Below are 23,768 nucleotides of genomic sequence, written 5' to 3' on the forward strand. Positions count from 1 at the left end.
CAGTTCAGGGGCCCACGTGTTGTATGGTCTCTAAAGGCTGTTTTCCTTTTAGTCAAACTTAGGGGTAGCATTACTGTCATTCCCGAAGTTTCCAGTCATCTAGTCTGGCCCACCTCAGGGGACAGTTTCCAGCATGATGTCCCTGGGCCCTGTAAACAACGGGGCCCAAACACCCTCCTCCCACTGGGCTTGTTTCCTATTCCTGAGATGCTGCCCTGCTTCTCAAAGGTCAAGTGTGAAGGGTGGAAACGCCACTGGAAAGACAGGCCTGTGACTGGAGAGCGAGGTGGCCGTGCAGGCCTGAGGGAACAGAGAGGCGGGGCCTGTGGCACTACGGTCTGAGGCCAGACCTGGAAGCCACCTGTGACTTTTCTGGTCTTGGAAGTCAGCACAGCCCCTGGCTAACTTGTTGGAACTATCGCTACAAAATGCTGCGTGGTTGCTGCTTTCAGAAAACCTCTTACCAAGCTCACCATCCTGGGTCAGGGCCTCTCACTGAGGCCCTGGTGGGCAGACCACCCAGCAAAACCGTCAGCCCAGGGTCCACAAAACACTGGGGAGAAGAGCCTCCTGCTAAAACTGTTTCAGCAAGTCAGGGCTGCCGTGTGTCCTGCTGCACAGGCTTCTTGTTCTCTTTAAAACACTCAGCACTTTGAAAAACCAGTATAATAAAATTTTATTTTGTAGTCATTTCCAAAGTTGACGGAGAAATGGATCAAATATCCTAATTAGTTGCACTGATTGCAGAAAATGTTCACAACCACTCCACAGAAACTGTAGTTTTCCCTATATTAGTGGAAATTTGGGATGGATACATCATATCTAAATATAAGCACAAAAGATGAACAGCCAGAGGCAAACAAAGACTGAACTGTGAGTCAGACATTTTATAGAAACCAGACTCCCTCCTGGGCCATCACTGCCCAGCCCCTTTCCTGCGACACCTTCAGGTGCGTCACTGCCCTCACCTGCCAGGGGCTCCCATGTCCGCAAAGGCCTAATGACACACTTGAGCCCCGATCCAACAGAATCTGGGGAGTAACTCAAGTGAGAGACTGGTTTTCAAGGCAAGAACCCAAATGCAGAAAATCCTTAACTGACAAATAGTTAAGTGACCAGAGTTTTAAGAAATGGAAAGAAATGTGTGAAGCGAAATAAGTTACGAAGGAAGCACTGGCGCCCTCCTCCCCGGGTTCTGCCGACAGGCTTTGCTGACGGAGCCTGGACGGGGCCCTGCGGCTCCACCAGGATGGCTTCTGAGGCCTCACCCAGTCCCCAAGACCCCGTGGCTCGTCCTGCAGGACAAGAGCGAGGCAGAGACCCTGCGAGAAATCAAGCAGATCGGACCCAAATGTCTCCCTTGCCCATCCCGGGCCGCAAGTACTGAAAAGTTCAGGACACTTCTGCTCCACTGCCACATCCTGGAGTGACGGGACTGGCCGCGGTGAAGCCCGCGGAGGGAAGATGGAGGGAGGGGCCTGTGTGCTTGGTGGCACCCACGCCAGGGCCTGGCTGGGGGCCCCTCAGGAGCGCGAGATCTTGTCCGGGGGCATGAACCCTGTGTCCCCGAGGGCCCGGAGTGCCACGCGGCCGTCTGGACGGACCACCAGGTGGGTGATGCTGCCATTGTTGAGGGAGAGGCGGAGCCAGCCTTCCGGTGGGAACTGCAAGGCCCTGGACCAAGGAGAGAAGTGCTAGGAATGAGGGCTTCCTCTGGGAGACAGGCAGGGTCTCGGCGAAGCTCAGAGCCCCAGCCCCAGGTAAGGAGGCCTCAGTAGGCTTTCTTGGGGCTGGGGCCACATCCCTGAGTACCTCCCGCTTCCCAGCAGGGGGTTTCTCGGGAAGGCGCTGCTTGGTGACACCAACCCATGGGTCACAGCAGGGTGAGGTGACCTGTCTGGGACAGGGGCTCAACTCCACTCAGGACATGCAGGCGAGTCAGAAACGCACTGGTTTCGTACCAGTGTAAGCACGAGCAGGTCCCCTGCTGCCCTGGCTCCCACTGCCCAGCAGCATTCTCACGCTCAGAAAAAGGCCTTTTTGTGGGGAGGGTAGAGCTAGGTCAGTGGTAGAGTACAGGCTTAGCATGCACAAGGTTCAATCCCCATTTAAAAACATCCCCATTAAGAAAAAAAATTAAATCCCCATCGAAAATAAAAGGCCCACTTGGTATCTGCTGAAAAGCGCAGCACAGCGAAGACCACGCGTGAGACAGCAAACGATGCCGGGCGGATGGGCGGCGCCCAGGGCAGGCCCTGCAGCATCAGCCGACATTCTCCCATCAAGGGTTTTGCTGACAAAGGAGTGACTACCTCCACGCTGCTTTCTAAAGTCTCAGTGTCACTGTCACCACTTTCAGGGCACCGTCCTAGTCAAAGAGCTGATGTGCCGGCTCCCGGAGCCGCGTGCGGGCCCAGGCCTGCCTGACACCCCTCTTCCTGACCCCTTCCTCCTAGCAGCACCCGGATCGGGCCTGGAGCAGGCTGGCAGGGGAGGCGGGCCCAGGGCACCAAGGGGACCCTCACCGGCACACGATGTAGCGGATGACGTTGGCGTGGCAGATGAAGATCTCGTAGCTGTCCTCCTGCTGCTTGGCGTCCGCACGGTGGATGTAGTTCCGGAAGGCGGCCTCGATCCGGGCTCCGTCTTCGTAATACTGCTGGGGGCAGAGAGAGGAACCGTAGGCATGGCGGCAGCAGGGTCAGGAGAGGAGGGCCCACAGCAGCCAGGAGCAGGAGCTGGCCGCCCCCGGTGTGGCGGCTGCTCCCAGCGGGGGCGAGGGGGGCAGTTTTTACCACAGCCTCCGGCTTCCAGTGGGACACGGGGGGGTCGGGCTCGATGGGGGCGCCTTCCCTCAGCAGGTCCGTGCTGACCCTACAGACGCCTGTGGAAAGGCACCGTGCTTAGCGCCGGGGAAGCCGCACCCTGCCTGGCGGGGGCCCCAGGCCGCCCAGCACTCACCCGGCAGGTGTTTGCTGATGATGTCAGTGGTTTCTACCGCACGGGTCATGGAGGAGTGGACGATTTTATTAAACTTCAACCCCAAGCTTGCAAGTCGGAGGCCAGTTAGTTCAGCCTGCTCTCGACCTGGAGGGTGAGACACATTGGAGAATTAGATGTCGCCGGAGTTCCTCTTTGTTTACTGCACAAATCCTTTGGTCTTCACCAAGTACTGTGAGGGCTGGGGGACAAGACAGGCAGGGCTCCCGGGGCTCAGGCCATTACGATGAAGGGGCCAGGCATTCAACAGGTAAACTCAACGAGACAAACCAGCCACCTTCAGCCCCATCAGGAAAAAACACCGAAAACAATGACCACAGTTGAGGGTGGCTGAAGTGTGGGTGGGTCCTGCTGGATCCCTCACACCATTCCTACTCAACTTTGTCTAAAGACTGGGTCTCAGTGCGCCAGTGACCACCTGGTGACTGCCAGCTGTGCAACCATCACAGATGTGGGCAGGCAAAGAGGGGACAATTCAGCCCTGCTAAGGACGGATGGACTGGGTGCAAATACAAATGCTTTTCTCAGATATATCCTGAAGTCCAGCTGAAACGTCCTCGGGAAGTCAGTCCAGCTGGATTCCCGACACCACAGATGCAGCTTCACGTCCCATCTGTGCCCAGGGTGGTGGGCACAGCCTGCCGGGGGACAGGCCACCAGCCCCTTCACACACAAGTGGGGATGTCCCATTCAACAAAGAAATTTTTAAAAGTGTAAACTGTACCTCAGACTGCCCTGCACCTCGCCTCCTCTCCTCTCCCAGGACCTTCTCCTACGGGCACATGTGCACATGGGCAGGAAGACAGAGGTGGAAGGGAGGGCCCAGCAGCGCTGGACACCAGGCAGGATGCTGCGATGGGCACCGCTTCTGGGCGGGGCTGCGAGGCTTGCCCTCACCCCATCTGCCCGTCTGTTTACCAGGCAGACTTGCAGATGCAGATCTTAAGCAAGAGAACAACTCAAGCAAGACAGGGCACCCTGAAACTGAAACTGCCCTGCAGAGCACCTCTCGCCTGCAGGAAGACGCACCGTAATATTTTTAAAGATGAACATGTTTTCAAGGCCTGTCTTGTGTCAGATGAGGCTGAGAATTAATTATTGATAATAACAACACTCGAACCTCGGCTGACACAGGTCCAAGGAGGCCCAGCGCCCAGGGGTACCTTCAAGGAGGCCGGCCTTGGGGGTCTGGCAGGCCCAGCCACGTACCCAGGGGCGTCAGCGTGCGGTCCTTCTCCAGGGAGGCGTCCACGTGATACTGGGAGTGCCTGATGAGGAAGATGTGCCGCGTGGCCTTGGCCTTGTAGTGGTCCAGCCTGGATGCCAGCTCTTCCTCTCCAGGTTCCAGGCTCCTCTTCCGCAGGTTGACCAGGGACAGTGGTTCTCGCCTAATGATGAAATACGAGACAGTGTGTCCTCTGACCCTGTTCACAAGTCACCCTTGGGTATTTCTGACAAGACAGTCTTTCCCTCTTGGGAAAGCACAGGGCAGAAGCCAGTGCCCTCAGTGCTCTGTTCTCTGTCTCTGGCCCCAGAGGCCAGCTTCTTGGAGCACACCTCATTCCTCAGGAAGAGGCTGGAGATTTCATGGGATTAGGCTCTGGAATTTTCCAGCATGGACAGTCACCCCCCTGCCCATAAATCTAGACCCGACGAGCAAATACAGCATGTCACCCTCAACTAGTAAAGCTGGAGCCTGGCACTAACTCAAGTCCTTTAACCTCAGACTGAAGCTATTTCCTTAGAAAGCCTAAGAAATCTGCAAGATTGTACTGATGTTTAAAAGAAAATTATGACCAGTCTAATCATGATAAAAACAGACAAATCCCAATGGAAGGACATTCTATGAAATCTCTAAACAGCACTGCACAAAACTGTCAAGGTCATCAAAACAAGGAAAGCCTGAGAAACTGTCAAAGCCAAGAGGAGCCAAGGGGACAGGACAACGCTCAGGTGGGATCCTCGACGACACGATGGACAGCAGCACGCAGACACAGCACGATGGACATCAGGTGATAATGACCTCTCTGTATTGCTTCACTGACTGTGACAAACACTGCACATCAGTGTATGATGTTCATAACACAGGAAGTCAGGTGTGGAGTAGCCAGAACCCTACCATCTCTGCAATTTTTCTGTAAATATAAAGCTATTCTAAAATAAGTTTTCTGGAGTTTCCAGTCAAGATGGAGGAATGGTAGGACCACGAGCTCGCCTCTCCTCGCAGCTAGAACAAAACCACAACTGACTGCTAAATAACCATTGGGAAAAAGACTGGAACCTAGCAAAAAAGATTATCTTCAACTGGAAACATAAAGAGGTAACCACAGCAGGACAGTAGGGGGGGTGTGCTCGCGATATAACCGGGCCCCATATGACAAAGGAGGCAAGAATATACAATAGAGAAAAGACAGTCTCTTCAATACATGGTGCCTGGAAGACTAGACAGCTACTTGTAGAAGACTGAAATTGGAACATTCTTCAACACCATATATAAAAATGAACTCAAAATGGATCAAAGACCTAAATGTAAAACTCCTAGAGGAAAACGCAGGCAGGACACTCTTTGACATAAATCACAGCAGTATTTTGTTCAGACCAGCTCCTAAAGTTATGGAAATAAAAGCAAAAATAAACAAACGGGATCTAATTAAACTCCAAAGCTTTTGCATGGCTAAGGATACCAACAACAAAACAAAAAGACAGCCTACAGAGTGGGAGAAAATATTTGCAAATGATGCAACCGACAAGGGAGTAATCTCCAAAATACACAAATAGCTCATACAGCTTAATATCTAAAAAGCAAACAACCCAATCAAAAAACAGGCAGAAGACCTAAATAGACATCTCTCCAAAGACATCCAGATGGCCAACAGGCACATGAAGATAACAACACTAATTGTAAGAGAAATGCAAATCAAAACTACAATGAGATATCGCCTTACACCAGTCAGAATAGCCATCATTAAAAAAAACTCCACAAATGATTGGCTTTATTCCTTTGATAACTATTTAAGTTTAAAAAGCTAAAGCTTTACATTCTTAGAAACAATGAACAGTACATATATGTAAATTTTTAAAATACATGTGCAGTATATTGTGTATATGTATTTATATGCAGTACACTGTATATGCGCAAATTGTAAGAAGTCTACCTAATAAAACTGAAAAAAGAAAAGTAAAAAAAAATCCACAAATGATAAATGCTGGAGACAGTGTGGAGAAAAAGGAACCCTCCCCTACACTACTGTTGGGAATGTAAATTGGTGCAGCCACTATGGAGGACAGTGTGGAGGTTCCTCAAAAAACTAGAAATAGACCTACCCTGTGATCCAGCAATCCCACTCTTGGGCATTTATCGGGAAGAAAATATAATTTGAAAAGGCACGTGCACCCCAATGTTCACAGCAGCACTATTTACAATAACCAAGACAAGAAAACAACCCAAATGTCCATCGACAGATGACTGGGTAAAAAAGTTGTGGTGTGTTTATACAATGGGATACTACTCAGCCATAAAAAGAATAAAATAATCCCATTTGCAGCAACATGGATGGACCTGGAGATCATCACTCTAAGTAAAGTCAAAAAGAGAAAGAAAAATATCATATATCACTTACATGTGGAATCTTAAAAAAAGGATACAAATAAACTTATCTACAAAACAGAAACAGACTCACAGACATAGAAAACAAACTTATGATAACCAGCGAGTAAAGAGGGTGGGAAGGGATGAACTGGGAATATGAAATGTGCACCTCTTGGGGAGTGATGGAAATGTTAGCTGTCTTGATTGTGGTGGTGGTTTCATGGGTGTGTACACCCATCAAAATTCATCAAACTGTACATCTGAAATATATGTAGTTTACTGTATAGGAATCATACCACAATAAAAGTGTTAAAAAAGATAAACAACAGAAATAAGCTGATATGTAAAAAAAAATAGTGTTAAGTGTATCTTTTAAAAAATTAAAGGTTAAAAAAAACACCTATAATGTTCCTGATACAACTAGGCTAACAATAAACATTAGCTGCCACACTCTCAGAAGCGTCAAGCAGTAAAGAGCTGGGACTGGGTGAACCATCCCACGTGGCCACTCTCAGACTCCAGAGCAGTATTGTCCAATAGAAACAGAACACCGGCAACATATGTAATTTTAAATTTCCAAGTAGCCACATTTACAAAGTAGTAAGAAACAGGTGAAATTTCACCATCTCACTTTATTTACTCCAGTGTATCAAAAATATCATTTCAACACAACATGCACTGCTTTGGCTCTGAAATTTAATTAACATTAAGTAAGACTAAAAATTGTTTCCCACGGGAGCCACAGTTCAAGTGCTCAGTAAGACCGTGACAGGTAGTGGCCAGGTGGGGACCAAGACCCCCGGAGGCTCCGGTTCCCGTTCAAGATGGCTGCTAGTCCTGTCCTTGGCCGTCTTCCCGCAGCGGCCCCTCTCAGGACCCACACCCACCTCGTTCTCAGCCGTGTCGCACATACGGAGTCAACATGCCCTAAGCCAGTCTGAGGGCTCAGTTGAGAGAGGGTAACAAGCCTGAGAGCCCACGGAGCCCAAGCCCTCCGGCTGGGGCTGAAAACGACCCTCGGGCTTCCCGGAGTGCGGGCGCTGTCCCGGCATCACAGTGCTGTCCCTCAGAACGACCCTCTGGGCGGACCAGGGCGGGGTTTAGCAGAGGGGTCGAGGGCCGCCCTAGCCAGCCTCGCCGCCAGAACCGAAAGAGAAACCTGCATGCCAGCCCGCCCGCCACTCTGCTGAGCCGACCACATCGACCCAGCGCAACGTCGGGTCCGGGAAGGCTCCCGCCGCCGGTCGCCGGGGACCACCGGGCTCTACCGCGCGCCCCGCACCTGTCCCAGTTGGGGTCCCAGACGCCGGGCCCGGGGCGCGCGGCCCCCGCCCACGCCGGGGGCTCGACCACGCGCGGCTCCGCGTCCCCGCCAGCGCGGGGCTTCCCCACCGCCACAGCCGAGAAGAGCACGGCGGCCGAGCCCCCAGCCAGGCCGCAGGCCGCCAGCTGCAGCGCCTGCCGGAACGCCATGCCGGCCAGTCCGCGCCGCCTCCGCGCAGGCGCTCACGGGGCCAGACGGCGCGCCGCGAGGGTCACGCTTCGCCGGGAGCGCGCTTCCGGCCGGCGGGCGGCGCGAGGTCCGGCGGGATCGCCCCGCCCCGCCGCGGCGACTTCCGGGAGCGGAGGCGGCGCGGCGGCGGTTCTGAGACCTTCCCCACGACCTCGGGTTGGGGGCGCGGCGCACGTCGTCCCCGCCTTCGAGGGGCGCCGCGCGGCCTGGCCGAGGTGGCGGGGCGACTCGGAGGAGCCTGGAAGGAGCCCCAGCCCTGCAGAAACTGGGGACTCTGGCTTCAGGGAGCTGGGAAACTCCCGCACGGCTTGGCGGTTGCTTTTTTACTGTAGTAAAACACAGATAACGCAAAATTTACCATCTTAGTCACTTTTAGGTATGCAGCTCGGTGACGTTAAGCACATTCTCTGTCGTGCAACCGTCACCAGCATCCCTCTCCAGGACTTTTCCATCTTCCCAAACAGACTCTGTCCCTGTCACTCACTCACCATTCCCCTCCCCCAGCCCCTGGCCCCCACCCTCCTACATTCTGTTTCTATGAGTTTGCTCCACAAACCTCAAAGAAATCGAACCATACAGTATTGGTCCTTTTGGGACTGGATTACTTCACTTTAATGTTCCCAAGTTTCACCCATGTTGTAGCCTGTGTCAGAACGTCCTTCCCTTTTAAGGCTGAGTAATTGTACGGACATAACACATCTCACTTATCTATTCATCCATCCGTGCACATTTGGGTTGTTTCCCGTTTTACTTACTGTGAATAATGCTGCTGTGAACATGGGTCTGCAAATATCTGTTTTACGTCCCTGCTTTCTGTTCTTTTGGGTGTATACTCAGAAGTGGGATTGCTGGGTCACCTTGGCAGGTTTTCAAGTGAGGAAGTGACTTGATCTGATTTACATTTTAAAAAATTTTTTATTTTTATTTTTTTGTGGGGGAGGTAATTAGGGGATTGAACCCAGGACCTCCTGCATGCTAAGCATGTGCTCTGCCACTTGAGCTATACCCTCCCCCAATCTGCTTTACATTGTAAATAATCACTTGGAGAGTATTCCACAGAAATAACCAGAGCTCTGCTCAAATATGCTGTCTTGAACTCATACATTTATGTCTCCTTCCTCCAGAAAAAAAAAAAAGAGAAATCCACAGAGATATATTTGGGTCCACAAGAAGAAACAATCAGTTGACAAAATTTGCGAAGTTGGAAATCAGATCATCATTGACCTGAGAAGATGGAGGAATATCAGCTGCTGCACTGATAGAAGCCAAGAAGCAAGCTCATTTAGTCCAGTGAGTCTGGTGAGTTCCAGGTACTAGCCCTATCCCTGAGGACAGGACTGTGGGTGGGGCTAAGCACAGGAGGATTGATTGAAAAATCTGCAAGAGGTTGCACTATACATCTCCCCTATCACCAGTGTATTCAGGTGAATGCCTCACCTCCACCGTGGCAGAAGACTAGAAAACGTTCATTCCAGAGGATCTGGAATAGAAGGACTGGGATTTGAGAACACCAGACAGCTGAGACTGGGATGCAGTCATAAAGATGCAATTATATAAAGTTCATGTAGGACTCTAACCCTCTTTCTCCAGTTAGCCACAAGAATGTTGGCCCCTGTGTGTATACCATGCTCCCCTACAGCCACCATCTTTCCTTCTGGGTAAACTGACTAGCCCAAGAGAAAAGGCCTCGGTTATCAAGAACGGGTGATTCCCCACAAAACTGTGTCCCTGCTTGGTCACCCCACAGTGAGGGTACTGTTTAGCACATGTACACTAATCTTCCAAAGAATACCCGAGTGGTTTTGACTCTTAAACAGTGATGCACAATCAAGGATCAACAGACATTCCAGGAAATCCTGATGGAGAAAGATAAAGATAAAAACAAACAGGGAAAAAAAAGAACCCTGAGAAAACAGAAATAGCACATGGGACAGAAGAAAATTTCAAAAAATATGTATTTAAGGTCCCAAGGGATACTGCATCCATGAAATAAGCATGGGATACTATCAGGAAGGAATGTTCTAAAAGTGAAAAAGCAAGAAGGGAAGGCTAATGTAAATGAGCAGCAGGAGAGCAGAATCAGTGGAAAGGGTGGCACATAGGGCCTCTCAGAACATCAGGGGAAAGTCCTGGGCTCAAGGGGCTCTTTTCAGTAGTACTGTCATGTATTTTACCACAATTTTTAAAATGTTTAAAAAAATCTGAGAGCAGTCCACTGATCACTCCTTTCTTCCAAAGCAACAGCAATTATTCTGAGAAATTAAAATCACCACTGTCTTGGGCATATATCCAGAGGGAACTCTAACTTGCAAAGACACATGCACCCCGATGTTCATAGCAGCACTATTACAATAGCCAAGACATGGAAGCCACCTGAATGTCTGTTGACAGATGACTGGATAAAGAAGTTGTGGTATGTTTATACAATGGAATACTAGTCAACAATAAAAAAGACTAAAATAATGCCATTTGCAGCAACATGGATGGACCTGGAGATCATCATTGTAAGTGAAGTAAGTCAGAAAGAGAAAGAAAAATACCATATAATATCACTCATATGTGGAATCTAAAAAAAAAAAAAAGAAAGAAAAGAAAAAAAGAAGGCACTAATGAACTCATCTACAAAAGAAACAGACTCGCAGACATAGTAAATAATCTTATGGTTACCGGAGAAAGGGTGTGGGAAGGGATAAATTTGGGAGTTTGAGATTTGCAAATGTTAACCACTAAATATAAAAATAGATTTAAAACCAAATTTTTTTCTGTACAGCACAGGGAACTATATTCAGTATCTTGTAATAATCTTTAATGAAAATGAATATATGCATATATACGCATGACTGGGACATCATGCTGTACATCAGAAATTGACGTATTATAACTGACTATACTTCAATTAAAAAAAAAAATCACTGCTGAAAAAGCTATGTTACACTTTATTGTGATCCTAATTCAATCCAAGGTGACAGGTGAAATCATCTCAACTGAATTTTAAGTTTCTAGGGCAGCACCACTTGAGGACAGCTACTGCCTTGTTAAAACACAAGATTCTGACATTAAGAGATTTCTCTTTCTCCATCCATCATTTTAGGGCATCTTGAATCACATGATCTAGAGCCAGATCGGCTTGTTTCTGCTCTCTCACCCTGAGCAGGTGAGCATTTTCCCTGATGCACGTCATCAGCATGGCTGATGTTCTCTCCAAGTCATCTTCACTTCCCCAGAGAGGCCAGGTAGGCATACCAGAACAGAGCCACCACGTTGGCAAAAAGCACCCGGAACTGCCAGGAAGAACACAGACAGGCTTAAGTAAGGGCAGGCCCTGGGCACACTTATCAGGCACCAGTTCCCCAGGACAGAGCTCATCCACTAGTTAGTCCATCCACCAACTATTGTGTTTGCTGAGCCTTTACTTTGCAGAGTACTGGGCTAGGACCCCAGCAGAGAAAGGTGAAGAGGACAGGCCCTGCCTAATAGTGTTTACAGGACGGTAGTGAGACAGGAGGGAAGGGGGCAGGACACAGCCATTCAAGGAATGACAGCAATTAACAGCAAAACTGTGGAAGACTGAACTCCCAGTTGGCCTTGAGGATTGAGATGGCGGGAGGTTTGACTTCTAGTAGACCTTGAGCTTCCTTACATGCTCATTGTAACATATTAGCATGATAAATAACACACCCACAGGCGCCATGACAGTCCCAAGGCTGACCACAAAAGGTCAAAGAGTGGGCCGAGCCCAATTCCTGGGAACCCCAGCCCCTTCCCCAGGGTTGTTGGAATAGTCCTCCCACTTGCAGGCGTGGGAAGCTACTGAGCCCATAAAAACTGGCAGCACCACGCCTCATGCCCGCCTCTCTCACTCCCTCGTCTTCGGAGACAGCCCACACTCTGTCTATGGAGTGTGTACCTTTACTTTAATCTGAGCACCACACCTCATGGCCTTTCTCTTGCCTTTTGAAACAGCCTATACTCTATACAGTATGTCTCTCTCTAAATAAATCTACCTCTACTCAACTGTGGCTCGCTCTTGAATTCTTTCCTGCGTGAAGCCAAGGACCCACATCTGGGGTGGCATGTCCCAAGGGCTCCACTGAGACCCAGGACATGGCCCTCCTCATACCCCACCTCGGTTTTTCCTGCATCATCTCGGAAAATGGTCCTTTACTCAGCACTTCCTGGTTCAGCTTCTCTCATCTTAGGACCAGTTGTCATGCATGTGGCTTTAACCAGCCCCTCCCTGACAACTCCATGACCTTCCCTTCACGCTAGCCTGTCCTGTCGATGATCTGATGCACCTCCCCCCACTTGAAATCCCCTTTAGTCAGTTACTGCGTGTCCTTGGCACATAAGCTCATGAAAGCGGCAGTCTGATCCAGCTCACTGAGCTCGGTAGCCCCAGAGTCTAGAGCAGCAGGTCATAAAGCAAGTGCTCAGTATTTGCTGAATAAACTCCCTGCCCCTTAAGAACTCGCCTGCAACCACTTAAAATAGTAGGCAAGTCTTTGGCCCCGCCCTGGCAGCCCTGCCCCTGAGCTCCTCAGGAGGGTGCAGTCTTCCAGCCTCTCCTCTCCGTCCACGGGCCCCTCCACAGCCCCAGCTGCTCTGTCTCCCCCGTCTTCTCTATTTCATTCTCTCTCATGTCTTAGAACCCATGGCTCATAGCTCTGGTTTCCTTACCTTCCTGTTCCTCCGCTGGACTCCCTGGAAAAACCTCTATCCTCCCTGTCTTCTAACCTCCCCCAGGCCTGTGCACATAAGGGTCTTTGGCTTCTGCTGGCTCCCCTGTCTCCAATCAGCTTCTCCTCCCATTCTCCACGATGCCAAGGTTACCACTTCTTCACTCCCCTCAAAATGCCCATCCACCTCCTCTCCTCTCAGGCAGCCCCATCCCAACCCACCACCCTCCCAGAGGAAAGAGAAGGGGGTTCCCCAGTAAACAGCCTCCTCTCTTTAATCGTGGGGAAGAAGAGCCTTCCTTCTAGCCTGCCTCTGCTTATGCTCGAATCCTTTCCCCTCCTCTCATTAGGGGCAGCTCGTGAAATCTGCATAGAACATGGCCAACTTTCTCTTGGCTGCAAACACGTCTCCCCTGGCCCCATTCTGCCATTTCTCCTCACCTCTTCCCAAACTTCTGGGAGACTTCTTTAGACTTGCAGTTTATTTTCTACTTCCCCACCCACTCATCAGTTCCCAGCGATCTGGCTTCAGCCCCTGCTGAGCCACTGAAATTGTTCCTGGGAAGGTCGCTATTAAAGCCAATGGAGGAGGGTATAGCTCTGTGGTAGAGTGCATGCCTACCAGGCATGAGGTCCTGCCACCAAAAATAAACAAACCTAATTACCTCCCCCACCAAAAAAGTTTAAAAAATAAACAAGTAAAGCCAATGGAAATGAACTGATTTTTCTCTTAAATTTTTTTCCCCAGGTCTCTCTCTCTCCTCTCTCTAAAGCAGGCGGAAATCAGCCTGTATGAGCTAGTTCCAGGTAGGTTACTTAGATGCTGTGCAGAAAAAGGTTATCACAGTAGGCAGGAGGCTGTTTAGAGGCTGGTCCTTGGCTGGTGCTGGCGTCTGGGAACTTGGATTTCAGGAGGGTTCCCACCTTTCCTTACTGATAAGAATGGCTCCTTGGGCCTAGGCTCTTGCAAAAACCAGTGTGGGCTATGCGACCACCTGCCCTCTTTCCGGAGTCTGGAACTGGTGCATGCAGAGAGAGGAGCCTAGGTGACCAGCCCCCTGATAAAACCCCTGGCAGAAACACCACAGGTGGCAGCATTTTGTGGGTGGCTTAGAGAGGGGCTGTGTGACCCTCAAGGGAGGCAGGCAGCCTAGGAAGCCTGCAAGGGGTTCCCAGGATCCAGTTGTAGGTCCTTGCTGCGTGGCTGTAAGTCTAGGCTGTGCGCCCTTGGAGCAAGTCTCTAACCCTGGCAGTGGTCCTCAGACCCAGATACAGAGGGGCTGTACTTGGTGTGCAGACAGTGGACAGTGCTGGGGCCTTCCACACCCGGGAGAGGAGGCGTGGCCTCACAGCAGGCGTTGGAAGTCAGCGCCAGTGACGCTCTGAAGCCGGCCTGGGACGGCCGCCCCGCCCCCACCCATGTGTGGCTCTGACGTCTCTACAGGTGAGGCTGCCCTCCCGCCCCCGTGGCCGCTGTGCAGCTTTGCGCGCGCTGGGCTGCAATCCGTGCGGCCGGGCCCTGGGAACCATCCATCCCTAGAAAGCCGAGCGCCGACCGGTACGAATGGGCAAAGCGCGGACCGTGGTGGGGGCCCCTCTAGGTCGCTCTGCCTCCCGGAATCCAGAACCTGAACGAGTTCGGGCGGCAAGGAAAGCCCCGGAGAGAGTCCGGGACTTGGGGTGACTTGGGGACTGGTGGGGAGGGTCTCTGGGGCCGGCCTTACCTGCAGAGGGACGTAGTTGATGTTGATAAACTGCACTGGGGTCCAGACTCGCCAGTTCGTCTGCAGCGCCGGCCAGAACCCGCTTTTCATCTTGGCAGCGAAGGCGGCCGCGTCCTTCCCCTGGAAAGGGGGGGAAAGGCAGACCTTGAGCGTCCCCACCGCCCCTCGGCCTGAACCGCGGCACCAGGCCGGAGGGCCCCGAAGCCTAACACCTAAAACTGCAGATTTGGTTCCGCTTAGATGCAGGCGACGCACGCGTGTGCTTCACCAGCGGCGCAGCCGCGAGGAGCTAACCGTCAGGTAGGAAAACCAGCAGACCAGCCAGGCCGCGGCCCACCCCCCCCCCCAGGAGCCCCGCTGATGCCGTGATCCCCCCAGAACTGCTGCTGCTTAAGGCTCACTGTCAGCTCCTTCCAGAATAATCTACAAAGTGGAGGCATTTCCAATCAAAGTGGACCCCGACAGATGGATTCTAAATGTCCCCTGTGCGGGAGAGTATAGCTCAGTGGTGGCGCATGTGCTTAGCATGCAGGAGGTCCTGGGTCCAACTCCCAGTACCTCCATTAAGAAATAAGTATATAAATAAGCCTAATTACCTCCCTCCAAAAGGCAATAAAAATAAATTAATTAAATAAATAAATCTAGTTACCTTCCCCCCTAAAACCCCAAACTTAATCCTTAAAAAAAATGGGATCATAAAAAAAACCACATAATACTAGAGGAAAGTATATGAGAATATTCCTATTATATTTGGGTTTATCAAAATGTACAAAATAAGAGTAGAAGAGGGGGGAGGGTATAGCTCAAGTGGTAGAGAGCATGCTTAGCACACACAAGGTCCTGAGTTCAATCCCCAGTACCTCCACCAAAACTAAAGAAGTAAACCTAATTACCTCCCCCCCTGAAAAGAAAACTGAAAATAAGTAAGAGTAAAAGAAAACATAGGAGAGTATTTCCATTATCTTCCTTTAAGGAAGTCTACAAAGGAAAAGAATGACAGATTTGAATGCATAAATTTTTTTAAACTCCTGTATGGAGAAAGACACTGTAACAAATTTTATTTAAAGAACTTAAATTTTTAAACTACATGCAAACATTTTAACTTTCTATGAAGTTAGAAGACAAACACCTAAAAAACAGGAAAAACATGTGCAACCATATTTGGCTAAGGATTTATGAATCCTTAATATATATAGACATACAAATCAGTAAGAAAAAAGGCAAACACTCTAATAGAAGCAAAGTTCACAGAATACAGATAAACATGTAAAAAGGTGTTTGGTCTCATAAATACACAGAAATTGAAATACGTTTCACCTGTCAGATTGCAAATTATTTAGAAGAAAAAAACAATCACAGTTGTCAGGAGTGTGGGGAAACAAACCTCACAGAGGAAAAAGCCGTAACAGTTAGGAGCTCTCTGGAGTCACAGAACCTGGGTCTGAATCCTAACTCCAGGACTCACAAGTTACAGGACCTTAGGCCAGTTATTTATCCCCTAAATTACAGAAGGCCTCAGCTTTCTCAGCTGTCAAGTGGGGCTGATGCCAAGCTCAAAGCCCGGAAGTACTGGCTGGAGCTTGGAACAAGGCAGGTGCTCAGTAAATGTCCACTGACGTTACTGTTCTGCAGCACCACAGCGAGGACACACAAGGACCCAAGAGGGATCCGTACACAAGAGGGACAGGCGCATGGTGGCGTGCTTTGCAGTCTAACATGACATCTGGAATCACAAAACCTGATGCAGTAGCATCTGTAGTGTGCGCAGTATATATAGTGTGGTCCCATATGTGTCACTGACGTGGTGACTTTATGCACTTTGGTAACACTGGGGTTTTTTGGTTGGGTTATTATTTTGTTGTTGTTGCTAATGGAGGCACTGGGGATTGGACCCAAGATCTCATGCACGCTAAGCATGCACTCTACCATTCACCTATACCCTCCACCCTTGGGTTTTTGTTTTTCAGTGAAAATATATTCCCTATTTGGAAGGAAAGAAAAAAGGAGAAACTGCTGTGGTACCCTCACTTCTAATATGGGCACGCTTTACTTTCTCCTACCTCTAATTTCCTAAGGATTTCCCAAACATATCTTTTAAACATCAGGAACTTACTAGCAATCGCAGTTAACTTTAAACATCTTTCCCACCTCTCCCTCTCCAGGGCCACTGCAGACAGCAAGGTGGGGGGATGTGTTTCTTGTAGTAACAAGAACTTGAGATGTGGTTTCAAAATAAAATCTGAATGAGAAGCCTTTACTTGCTGTGTTTGGTTGAGACAAATTACTACCAAGGCAGAAGACCCAGGTGAGGATGCCAGGGAGCGGGAGTGAGGCTGGGCACATCAACATGGACATGCCTGGTATTCCAGATACTTGTGATGTTAAGTCTGTGCCTATGCGTTAACCTCTTCAGAGCACTTCTGAAGTCCAGGCCCTGAGCTAGCTAGCACAGGCTTCTGCAACGTCACGAGGGGCTGAAGCTTCGGCACCACAGGTCCCTCTGGCCACCTGGTGATGGCCCACTTACATCCACTTCTCAGTATCACGTTTTGTAATGTATAAAAAAAACTCCGTGGGACTATGAAGAAACCAATTATACTTAAGTACATCTATCAAAACATTCAGAAAACAATTTTATGACAGTATATGTGCTTCTTTTTTAAGCTTATTTTTTAATGCTTTTTTTTATTTTAGGGGGTAATTAGGTTTATTTCAATTTATTTTTTAACACCTTTATTGTGGTATGGTTCCTGTAAACTACATGTATTTCAGATGTACAATTTGATGAATTTTGATAGATGTATACACCCATGAAACCACCACAGGTTTATTTATTTTAAGCTTTTTTTGTTTTTGTTTTTGTTTTTATTTGAGGGGTAGACTAGGTAATTAGGTTATCTTTTTTTTTTTTTTTGAGGGGGAGGTAATTGGGTTTGTTTATTTATTTTTGGAGGAGGTACTGAGGATTGAATCCAGGGCCTCTTGCATACTAAGCACGTGCTCTACCACTGAGCTATACCCTTATTTTAATGGTGGTACCTGGGATTGAACCTGGGACCTCATGCAAGCTAAGCACACATTCCACCACTGAGCTCTGCCCTCCCCCTGTGCTTCTTTATTAACATATTCAGTGATAAGACCTAAGGTCGGTGTAAGGAGTGAGAAGCACAAATGATGCCCTGGGACACCTGTAACTGTGGACGTGTGATACGCAACTATCTGTGATTGCTACTGCAGGCCAACGGGCGCTGCTAATACGACCGTGCTTTGCTTCCGATGTGCACAGAGGAAAACGTGAAACTTCAGTTGGAGTGTAGTGACCGGTTCACAGATCCTCTGAACTCCAACCGCGGACGCCAGGTTAAGAACCCCTGTGCCCAGTGAAGGGCCGTCGTGCTAAGTGCTGTTGCAGAGACCAACCTCCAGGAAGTTCATGACGAGGAAGAACAGCAGCAGGAAGGCCGGTGCGAAGAGGAAGCGGTCCAGGAGCAGCCTCTTGACGCCCACCAAAGGGACCTCGGAGGGGATCCAGTGCTCCATGAAGACGAAGAAGAAGTGACTCAGTGGCCCTGTGAAGAAGAACCTGTGGCCCCAGAGTGGCGGTGAGCCAGCCTGCGTTCTCAGCACATGCCCTTCTTGGGTCCAGCTTCACCCCCAAACTCCAGACCCTGAACGATGCCTCCCTGGAGTCCCTCAGCACTGACCACACAGCTCTGGGTGGTCCTTCTAGAAAATATGCTTTCTATGAATCTGCCGCAAGCATTCTTTCTTCTGCCTCCGACAGATCAGGCTTGCTCCTGCCTATGGACCCGTTAGCTGTCACCTGGCTGGCTCCTTCTCAACACTGCTGGCTTGGAGAGTTGCTTCCTAGTTGTCCTGAATAGTGAGCCCACCTCTGTCCCAGCTGCTCCCTGTTCCAGGCTTCTTCAGCGCGTTTATCCCTGAACGTCACGGTCTGATTTGTTCAGTTGCACAGTACCCCCTTCACCCCTGGGAGTGACCTTCGCCGGACGGGCTAGTATCCGTCTGACAGCTGCCGTGACTGCAGTGCCTGGAACAGGGCCTGGCTCAGCGAGGTGCAAACGGATGCGTCCCTCGTGTCAGAGCGCTCCTCTTCTAAATTTTGGTTTTCTTATTTTTTGTGGGGGTAAGTAATGAGGTTTATTTATTTAATTTTTTAATGGAGGTATTAGGGATGGAACCCAGGACCTCCTGCATGCTAAGCACGTTCTCTACCACTGAGCTACATACACCCTTCCCCTCTAGAGCTTTTCATCAAACCCTCCCCGGTCATTATCAAGGCTGAAATCTGGCGCGGTGCCCCGGCTTGTCTGTATTGCTGCTATTCATTGCCAAGTGCCCAGAGTACTCAGAAGCGGACTGAACTCGGCCACCATGTCTCTTGGGATGGACGTAAGGCTCTATAAAATCCAGAATCAAAAGATGGGCAGGGGCTCAGGGGTCTTCCAGCTCGATGCAGAACATCTTTAAACAAGTGTTTCTCCCTTGTCTCTTCCCACCCTTTCCTGGAATGTTAAGTGGCTTAGAGCAGGGCTTCTCAGGAGGAAGAGAAGGGAGGTCTTTTTTTCCTTCTATTTTAATTTCTGTGTTTTTTTGGTGGGGGAGGTAATAAGGATTATTCACATATTTATTTATTTATTTATTTTTATTGGAGGTACTGGGGATTGAACCCAGGACCTCATGCATGCCAAGCATGTACTCTACCACTGAGTTATACCCTCCCTTCTGGAAGTCTTGAAGATGATAACTGTGTTCGGATAAAGCCTCCCAGGTGATTCTGATACACTCTCCCTCTCCAGGGGGATTAGGATTTTAAGTACATCATAGAGGGAAGAGGGTATAACTTGGCGGTTAGAGTACATGCTTAGGATGCACAAGGGGATGAGCTCAGTCTCTAGTACATCCATTAAAATAACTAAATAAATAAACCTAATTACCTTCCCCCCAACCAAAAAAGAGGCAAAAAAAAAAAATTATGGAAAAAGCTGTGATGACTGAAGTTAGCATGCTTACAAATACAAAACTGGTATTTGTAAATTGTGAATTAAAAAAAAAAAATCACTCTTGTTTTAAGAGACTTCAAAATAATCCCTCTACAAACATGATTGTTGTCCAGAGAACTTGGGGTGGATTTAGTTGGTAAACACCTGAATCTTTGTGCTTTTGCAATTCAAAAAGTGGTTCAGAAATGACTTCTTTCAGAAATACCTAAGTATTAAAAAAAGAAAAAAAGAAATACCCAAGTATTTCTTTTCCGGTTATTTATGCTATGAAAAATAACAACAGGAACTAACTGGCCATGTTTGGGTCTTTTTCCTCTTTCAGGGTCTTTGAGTCCTGAAGTCTGATTTGAGGTTCCAGTGGAGCTATCTGCCCTCAGGTCTCTCAGCCCAGTTAAGACGGTCACCCCCACCCATGCAATTCAAAGTAAAAACCAAATGCAACTATAAATTAAGTGAAGTTAACATTAACCACCACTCTTGATTTTTCCCATGATGACTTTAATGCTTTTTAAAAATTATTTTTCCAAATTAGATTATTCCAAGTCTTGATAGCCTAGCTTCGTCTGCACTTAGTCTGCTAGTGGGTAAACCAGCTCTTGATGGAACTCACCCAAAAATGGCGTATCTGAGAGGCCCACTGACATCGAGCTTTTGAGAGCAGTTCTCTTTTTTCTGCTTCTTCTCAATCATCTGGGCCAGGAAGTTCCCAAGGGCTGACAAAATGCCACTGTGAACAGAGAGGTATTCAGAAAACAGAAGCAACCTGCAGGCGGGCGTCTTTTCCTCCATGGAGTTAGCACAGTTCTAAGAATATGCTGGGGATGGGTGGAAACGAACCCCTATTAGAGCAGCCACAATGGAAGGTCCCTACATCAAAAGGTGGAGACAGTAGAACTTAATACACACACAGGACTACAATATTTCCAATTGGTAGACTGTATCAGCGTCATATCCTGATTGTGATATTAAAATGTAATTTTGCAAAAGGTTACCAGAACATGATCTACAGACTGTATCCACACCAGTGTCCTGGTTGTGACATTGTTCTGCAGTTTCACAAAACACTGCCAGTGGGGGAAACTGGAGAAAGTACACAAGGGATCTCCCTGTATCATTTCTTACAACTGCACGTGAAACTACAATTATCACAATAAAATCTTCAAATAAAAAGGTGGAGACAAGCCCAGTTGCTCAAAGTCTTAGCCCATGGCTGGTTTCTGAGAAGCTAAGTTACAACATGCAAAATTCTTAGTAGGGGCAATAAGGACCTTCTTGATCCGATCCTTGGCTACTTCTTCCTCATCCTTTCCCTTACTCGCTGTTCATTTTCCCCAGTGACACAGACCTTCCTTCCACTCCTCCATTATTAGCTTGCTCCTCCCCCAGGACCTTTGCACCTGCTGTACCCGCTACCCAGAGAGCTTCTGCTTCTCTTCTCTGCATGGCCTGTTCCGTCCCTTCTTTAGGCCTCTATTTAAATGTCACCTCCTCAGATAAAACCTCCCAGACCACTTTATCTGTGTTATATATTTAACTTCTTTCCCCCTAGTTCTTAAGAATGCAAGCTCCCTGAGGATGGGGACCTTAAGTACTTATCTTAATCCCTGCTAATGCTGCACACACAGGAATCTGCTGCACACATTTATGAAAGGTCGAATGAATAAAAGGGGACAAACATAAAACTGATTAGAAGTAATGAAGGGGGAGATGTTTTGTACTCCCAAAGGGCCGAGCTAACCGGCAGCACAGAGGCAGGGCGCTCTGTCTGAGTTCTCCCAAGAGCAAAGGGGCCGAAGACAACAAGCTTTAACACCTCCCACGCCGTCCAGCCTCCCCGCGCACCCTTCCTGAAAGCCATTCTAACCCTCACAACCAACTCAGCGACTAATGGGCCATAAGGCAGCAGCGACAGTAGCGCGGAGGCCGGGCCGGGGACAGGCTCCACTTCGGACGGACGGACGGATGTTACCTCCGGGGCAGCGGGACTGAAGGCCCAGCGGTCTGCACAGGCCCCTCCGCTCGCGCACTCCGTTAGTCTGGCTGCCGGGCTCGCGTTTTAGAGTCGCCCCAGAACCAGGTTCAGAACCGAACATACTGACCCGCACACTCAGAGCTTTCTGGCTAATCGAAGGTCTCTGGAGGGTGATTCTGACCCAGGGGGTTCCGCCTTTCACACAAACCCCCACGTGGGCCGCCCCCACCCGGGCACGTCCCCTCCGCGGCCGCTCCGCGCCGACCTGGTGGCCGCCTTGGTGAGCACCGGGTAGAGCCGCAGGAGGCGCAGGTACTGGGCGAGCGCCCGCCGCGAGAGCGCCCCGAACCGGGCCTCAGCCCGCAGCTTCGAGGCCGCCGGCGCCATCGCCTCTCGCGCGCCGCGCCCGCCGGGGGGACCGACCGTACTCCAGGCAGGCCGGGCGCAGGACTCGGGATGCCGCGCGCGGGGCGGGGACGGCCAGCCATTTCCCGCCCCGCCGAGGCCCGCAAGATCACCGGAGACAGACCCCGCGGTGCGGGTCACGCGCCTCCGCGCACTTTTCCGAGAGTCCCTAACGGGCCACCTCCCCTCGAGCGCAGGCGGCGATTGGAGCTGGGCGGGGCGGGGCTCGACCGGTCTCCTGATTGGGCGGCGGGGCGCTTCCGGTCTCTCGCGAGAGCTGGTGGGAGCGCGCCAAATTTCTCAGGAGAGGCGGCGGCGGCGGCGCGGACTCGGCGCGATGGTTCTGAGAAACACCGGGCGGCGGCGCGCGGAGCCGGGCGCGGACGGTGAGGCCAGCCGGTGAGGGGCGGCCCAGCCTCCAGGGCGGACGGGCGGGCTCGGCGCCCCTTCCTTTCCGCGAGGGCGGCGCGGGAGCGCTCCCCTCGGCTGCGTGACTCGGGCTCCCGTCTGGGAGTTGGGGCGTGTGTCCGCCGCCGCCCCTTCCCCTTCGTCCCCGTCAGCTCGCCCGCGAGGTGTCGAGGCCGTCCGCGGGCCCCGCCGAGGCGGCTGCGGGAGGAGGCGCCTGGGAAAGGGGCAGCTCGGGGCGGAGCGGCGCGCGGGCGTGGTTTCCTTTACACCTGAGCGCCTTCGGTCCGCAGCGCCGCGCGCACCGTAGGGCCCGCGGACTGAAGGCTCGGTGCCCGCCGTCTCCGCTGCAGCGGTGCGCGTTTTATACTCGAACTGGGGCCTTAGGAGGTGCCCGGGACGTGGTGCTGGTGGTGGTAACGGGCGAGGGCGCGTGGGTGTGCGTCAGGTCCTCTGGGAAACGGGGTGCTCGCCGTCCCCTTAGAAGGGGCGGTGTGGGTGAGAGAGGATGCGCCTCGACCGGGTGTCTCGTAGTAGCAAGCAGCGTCTGTGGGAGTCATCTTCGTTATTGGTGCCTCCATTTTTCAGATTATGCACCGTCACGGGGTGAAAAGTGCCGTTATGCTGCGGGATTAGGACATAAATATCTGGGCGGGGGGCATTAGTCTGCCTGCAACAGGTGATTATAATCTGTGAAAAGTAAGGATTCTAATCTTGAAATAGGTCATTCTCCTCTTCAAGTCGAAGTGACCTAAGGAATGTTCTTCAGGCAAAGGAAGAATTTTTCTTAAGCAATTCTCTATCCACTTCTGTTTATAAATTAGTAACTGGTGAAACATGTTATAGTAATTAAAGACATGAATTTTGCACAGGTTTGGTTCAAGTCTTTTTCTCCCTTTGTTTTGTATATTTAGCTTTAGAGTGTTCCCTTTTTTTTCTCTCTCATTAAAAACAAACAGCTGTAGGGGGAGGGTACAGCTCAGTGGAAGAGCGCGTGCCTAGGATGCAGAGTCCTGGGTTCAATTCACCTCTTTGAAAAATAAAACTAAGTAAAATTACCTCCCTCTCAATTAAAAAAAAAATAACAGCTGTGATGGACATCTCTAGGTGAAAATTACTTCCTGCACATCAGTTTCCTTGGCATATATTCTTAGAAGTGGAATTGCAAGTTAAAATGATAGGACATTGTCTTTAGAAACACTCACTTTTTGGAGAAATCTGTTAGTGGTCGGAGATGGAATGGTCATCTAATTTCGTCAAGAGTTGTGGGATCCCAGGAACCTGGCACCATGTAGCAAGAAGCTAGAATCAGATGCTGGCAGACGAGAGGTGATGGAAGGGAGGGGATGAATATCCAAGAATAGTGGGGGAGAGAATGTCTCCAAGACCTGGAGTACTCACCACATTGCCTTGTTGTTTGCCAGAGCATGCCAACAGTTTTTAGGGAGACACTGCTCAGG

The 23,768-nt window shown here is 50.1% G+C and overlaps 3 protein-coding genes, 1 long non-coding RNA gene and 1 other non-coding gene across 8 annotated transcripts in view; 2 read left to right on the forward strand and 3 right to left on the reverse strand.

Moving 5' to 3' along the window:
- Positions 1-651: 651 nt before the first annotated feature.
- PGAM5 (PGAM family member 5, mitochondrial serine/threonine protein phosphatase) lies at positions 652-8,228 on the reverse strand. 2 transcript variants are annotated; one of them, XM_032471948.1, is made up of 6 exons: positions 7,872-8,228; positions 4,210-4,388; positions 2,962-3,087; positions 2,796-2,884; positions 2,526-2,659; positions 652-1,674 (listed from the first exon to the last, which is right to left on the reverse strand). In XM_032471948.1, exons 1-6 carry the CDS (start codon positions 8,060-8,062, stop codon positions 1,524-1,526), a joined length of 870 nt encoding a protein of 289 aa, XP_032327839.1. In that variant the 5' UTR covers positions 8,063-8,228; the 3' UTR covers positions 652-1,523. The 2 variants fall into 2 exon arrangements, with proteins under 2 accessions (XP_032327839.1, XP_032327840.1); XM_032471949.1 differs by having other exon boundaries at positions 2,526-2,656; positions 7,872-8,111.
- A 144-nt stretch (positions 8,229-8,372) lies between these two features.
- LOC116660988 lies at positions 8,373-9,271 on the forward strand. The gene is made up of 2 exons (XR_004316727.1): positions 8,373-8,478; positions 9,227-9,271. It is a non-coding gene; the product is annotated as an uncharacterized LOC116660988 (long non-coding RNA).
- PXMP2 (peroxisomal membrane protein 2) lies at positions 8,410-22,023 on the reverse strand. 2 transcript variants are annotated; one of them, XM_032471952.1, is made up of 5 exons: positions 21,764-22,023; positions 20,137-20,253; positions 17,923-18,085; positions 14,503-14,622; positions 8,410-8,428 (listed from the first exon to the last, which is right to left on the reverse strand). In XM_032471952.1, the coding sequence occupies exons 1-5, from the start codon at positions 21,883-21,885 to the stop codon at positions 8,426-8,428; spliced, it is 525 nt and encodes a 174-aa protein (XP_032327843.1). In that variant the 5' UTR covers positions 21,886-22,023; the 3' UTR covers positions 8,410-8,425. The 2 variants fall into 2 exon arrangements, with proteins under 2 accessions (XP_032327843.1, XP_006175085.2); XM_006175023.3 differs by lacking the exon at positions 8,410-8,428 and adding an exon at positions 11,016-11,383.
- TRNAA-GGC lies at positions 19,173-19,244 on the reverse strand. The gene has a single exon. It is a non-coding gene; the product is annotated as a tRNA-Ala (tRNA).
- A 111-nt stretch (positions 22,024-22,134) lies between the features above and the next one.
- Positions 22,135-23,768, forward strand: part of POLE (DNA polymerase epsilon, catalytic subunit) — a 48,393-nt gene continuing 46,759 nt past the window's right edge. For both annotated transcript variants that reach the window (XM_032471936.1, XM_032471937.1), the window contains exon 1: positions 22,135-22,302. In XM_032471936.1, the coding sequence (XP_032327827.1) occupies positions 22,241-22,302 (62 nt within the window). In that variant the 5' untranslated portion in view covers positions 22,135-22,240. The remainder of the gene's footprint in view (positions 22,303-23,768) is intronic.

Source organism: Camelus ferus, chromosome 32 (assembly GCF_009834535.1).
Source record: "Camelus ferus isolate YT-003-E chromosome 32, BCGSAC_Cfer_1.0, whole genome shotgun sequence".
Classification (NCBI taxonomy): domain Eukaryota; kingdom Metazoa; phylum Chordata; class Mammalia; order Artiodactyla; family Camelidae; genus Camelus; species Camelus ferus.

Bases quoted from the DNA above. Each gene is read 5' to 3' on its own strand.
- PGAM5 (XM_032471948.1), bottom strand. From the start codon at position 8,062: ATGGCGTTCCGGCAGGCGCTGCAGCTGGCGGCCTGCGGCCTGGCTGGG. The intron at 3,088-4,209 runs GTACGTGGCTGG...CTCACCCTCCAG, and splicing joins CCGCACGCTGACGCCCCTGG to GTCGAGAGCAGGCTGAACTA. The intron at 1,675-2,525 runs GTGAGGGTCCCC...TCCTTGGTCCAG, and splicing joins ATCCGCTACATCGTGTGCCG to GGCCTTGCAGTTCCCACCGG.
- PXMP2 (XM_006175023.3), bottom strand. From the start codon at position 21,885: ATGGCGCCGGCGGCCTCGAAGCTGCGGGCTGAGGCCCGGTTCGGGGCG. The intron at 20,254-21,763 runs GTCGGCGCGGAG...CTCTGTTCACAG, and splicing joins CTCACCAAGGCGGCCACCAG to TGGCATTTTGTCAGCCCTTG. The intron at 14,623-17,922 runs GTTGGTCTCTGC...CCCCCTTTCCAG, and splicing joins TCGTCATGAACTTCCTGGAG to GGGAAGGACGCGGCCGCCTT.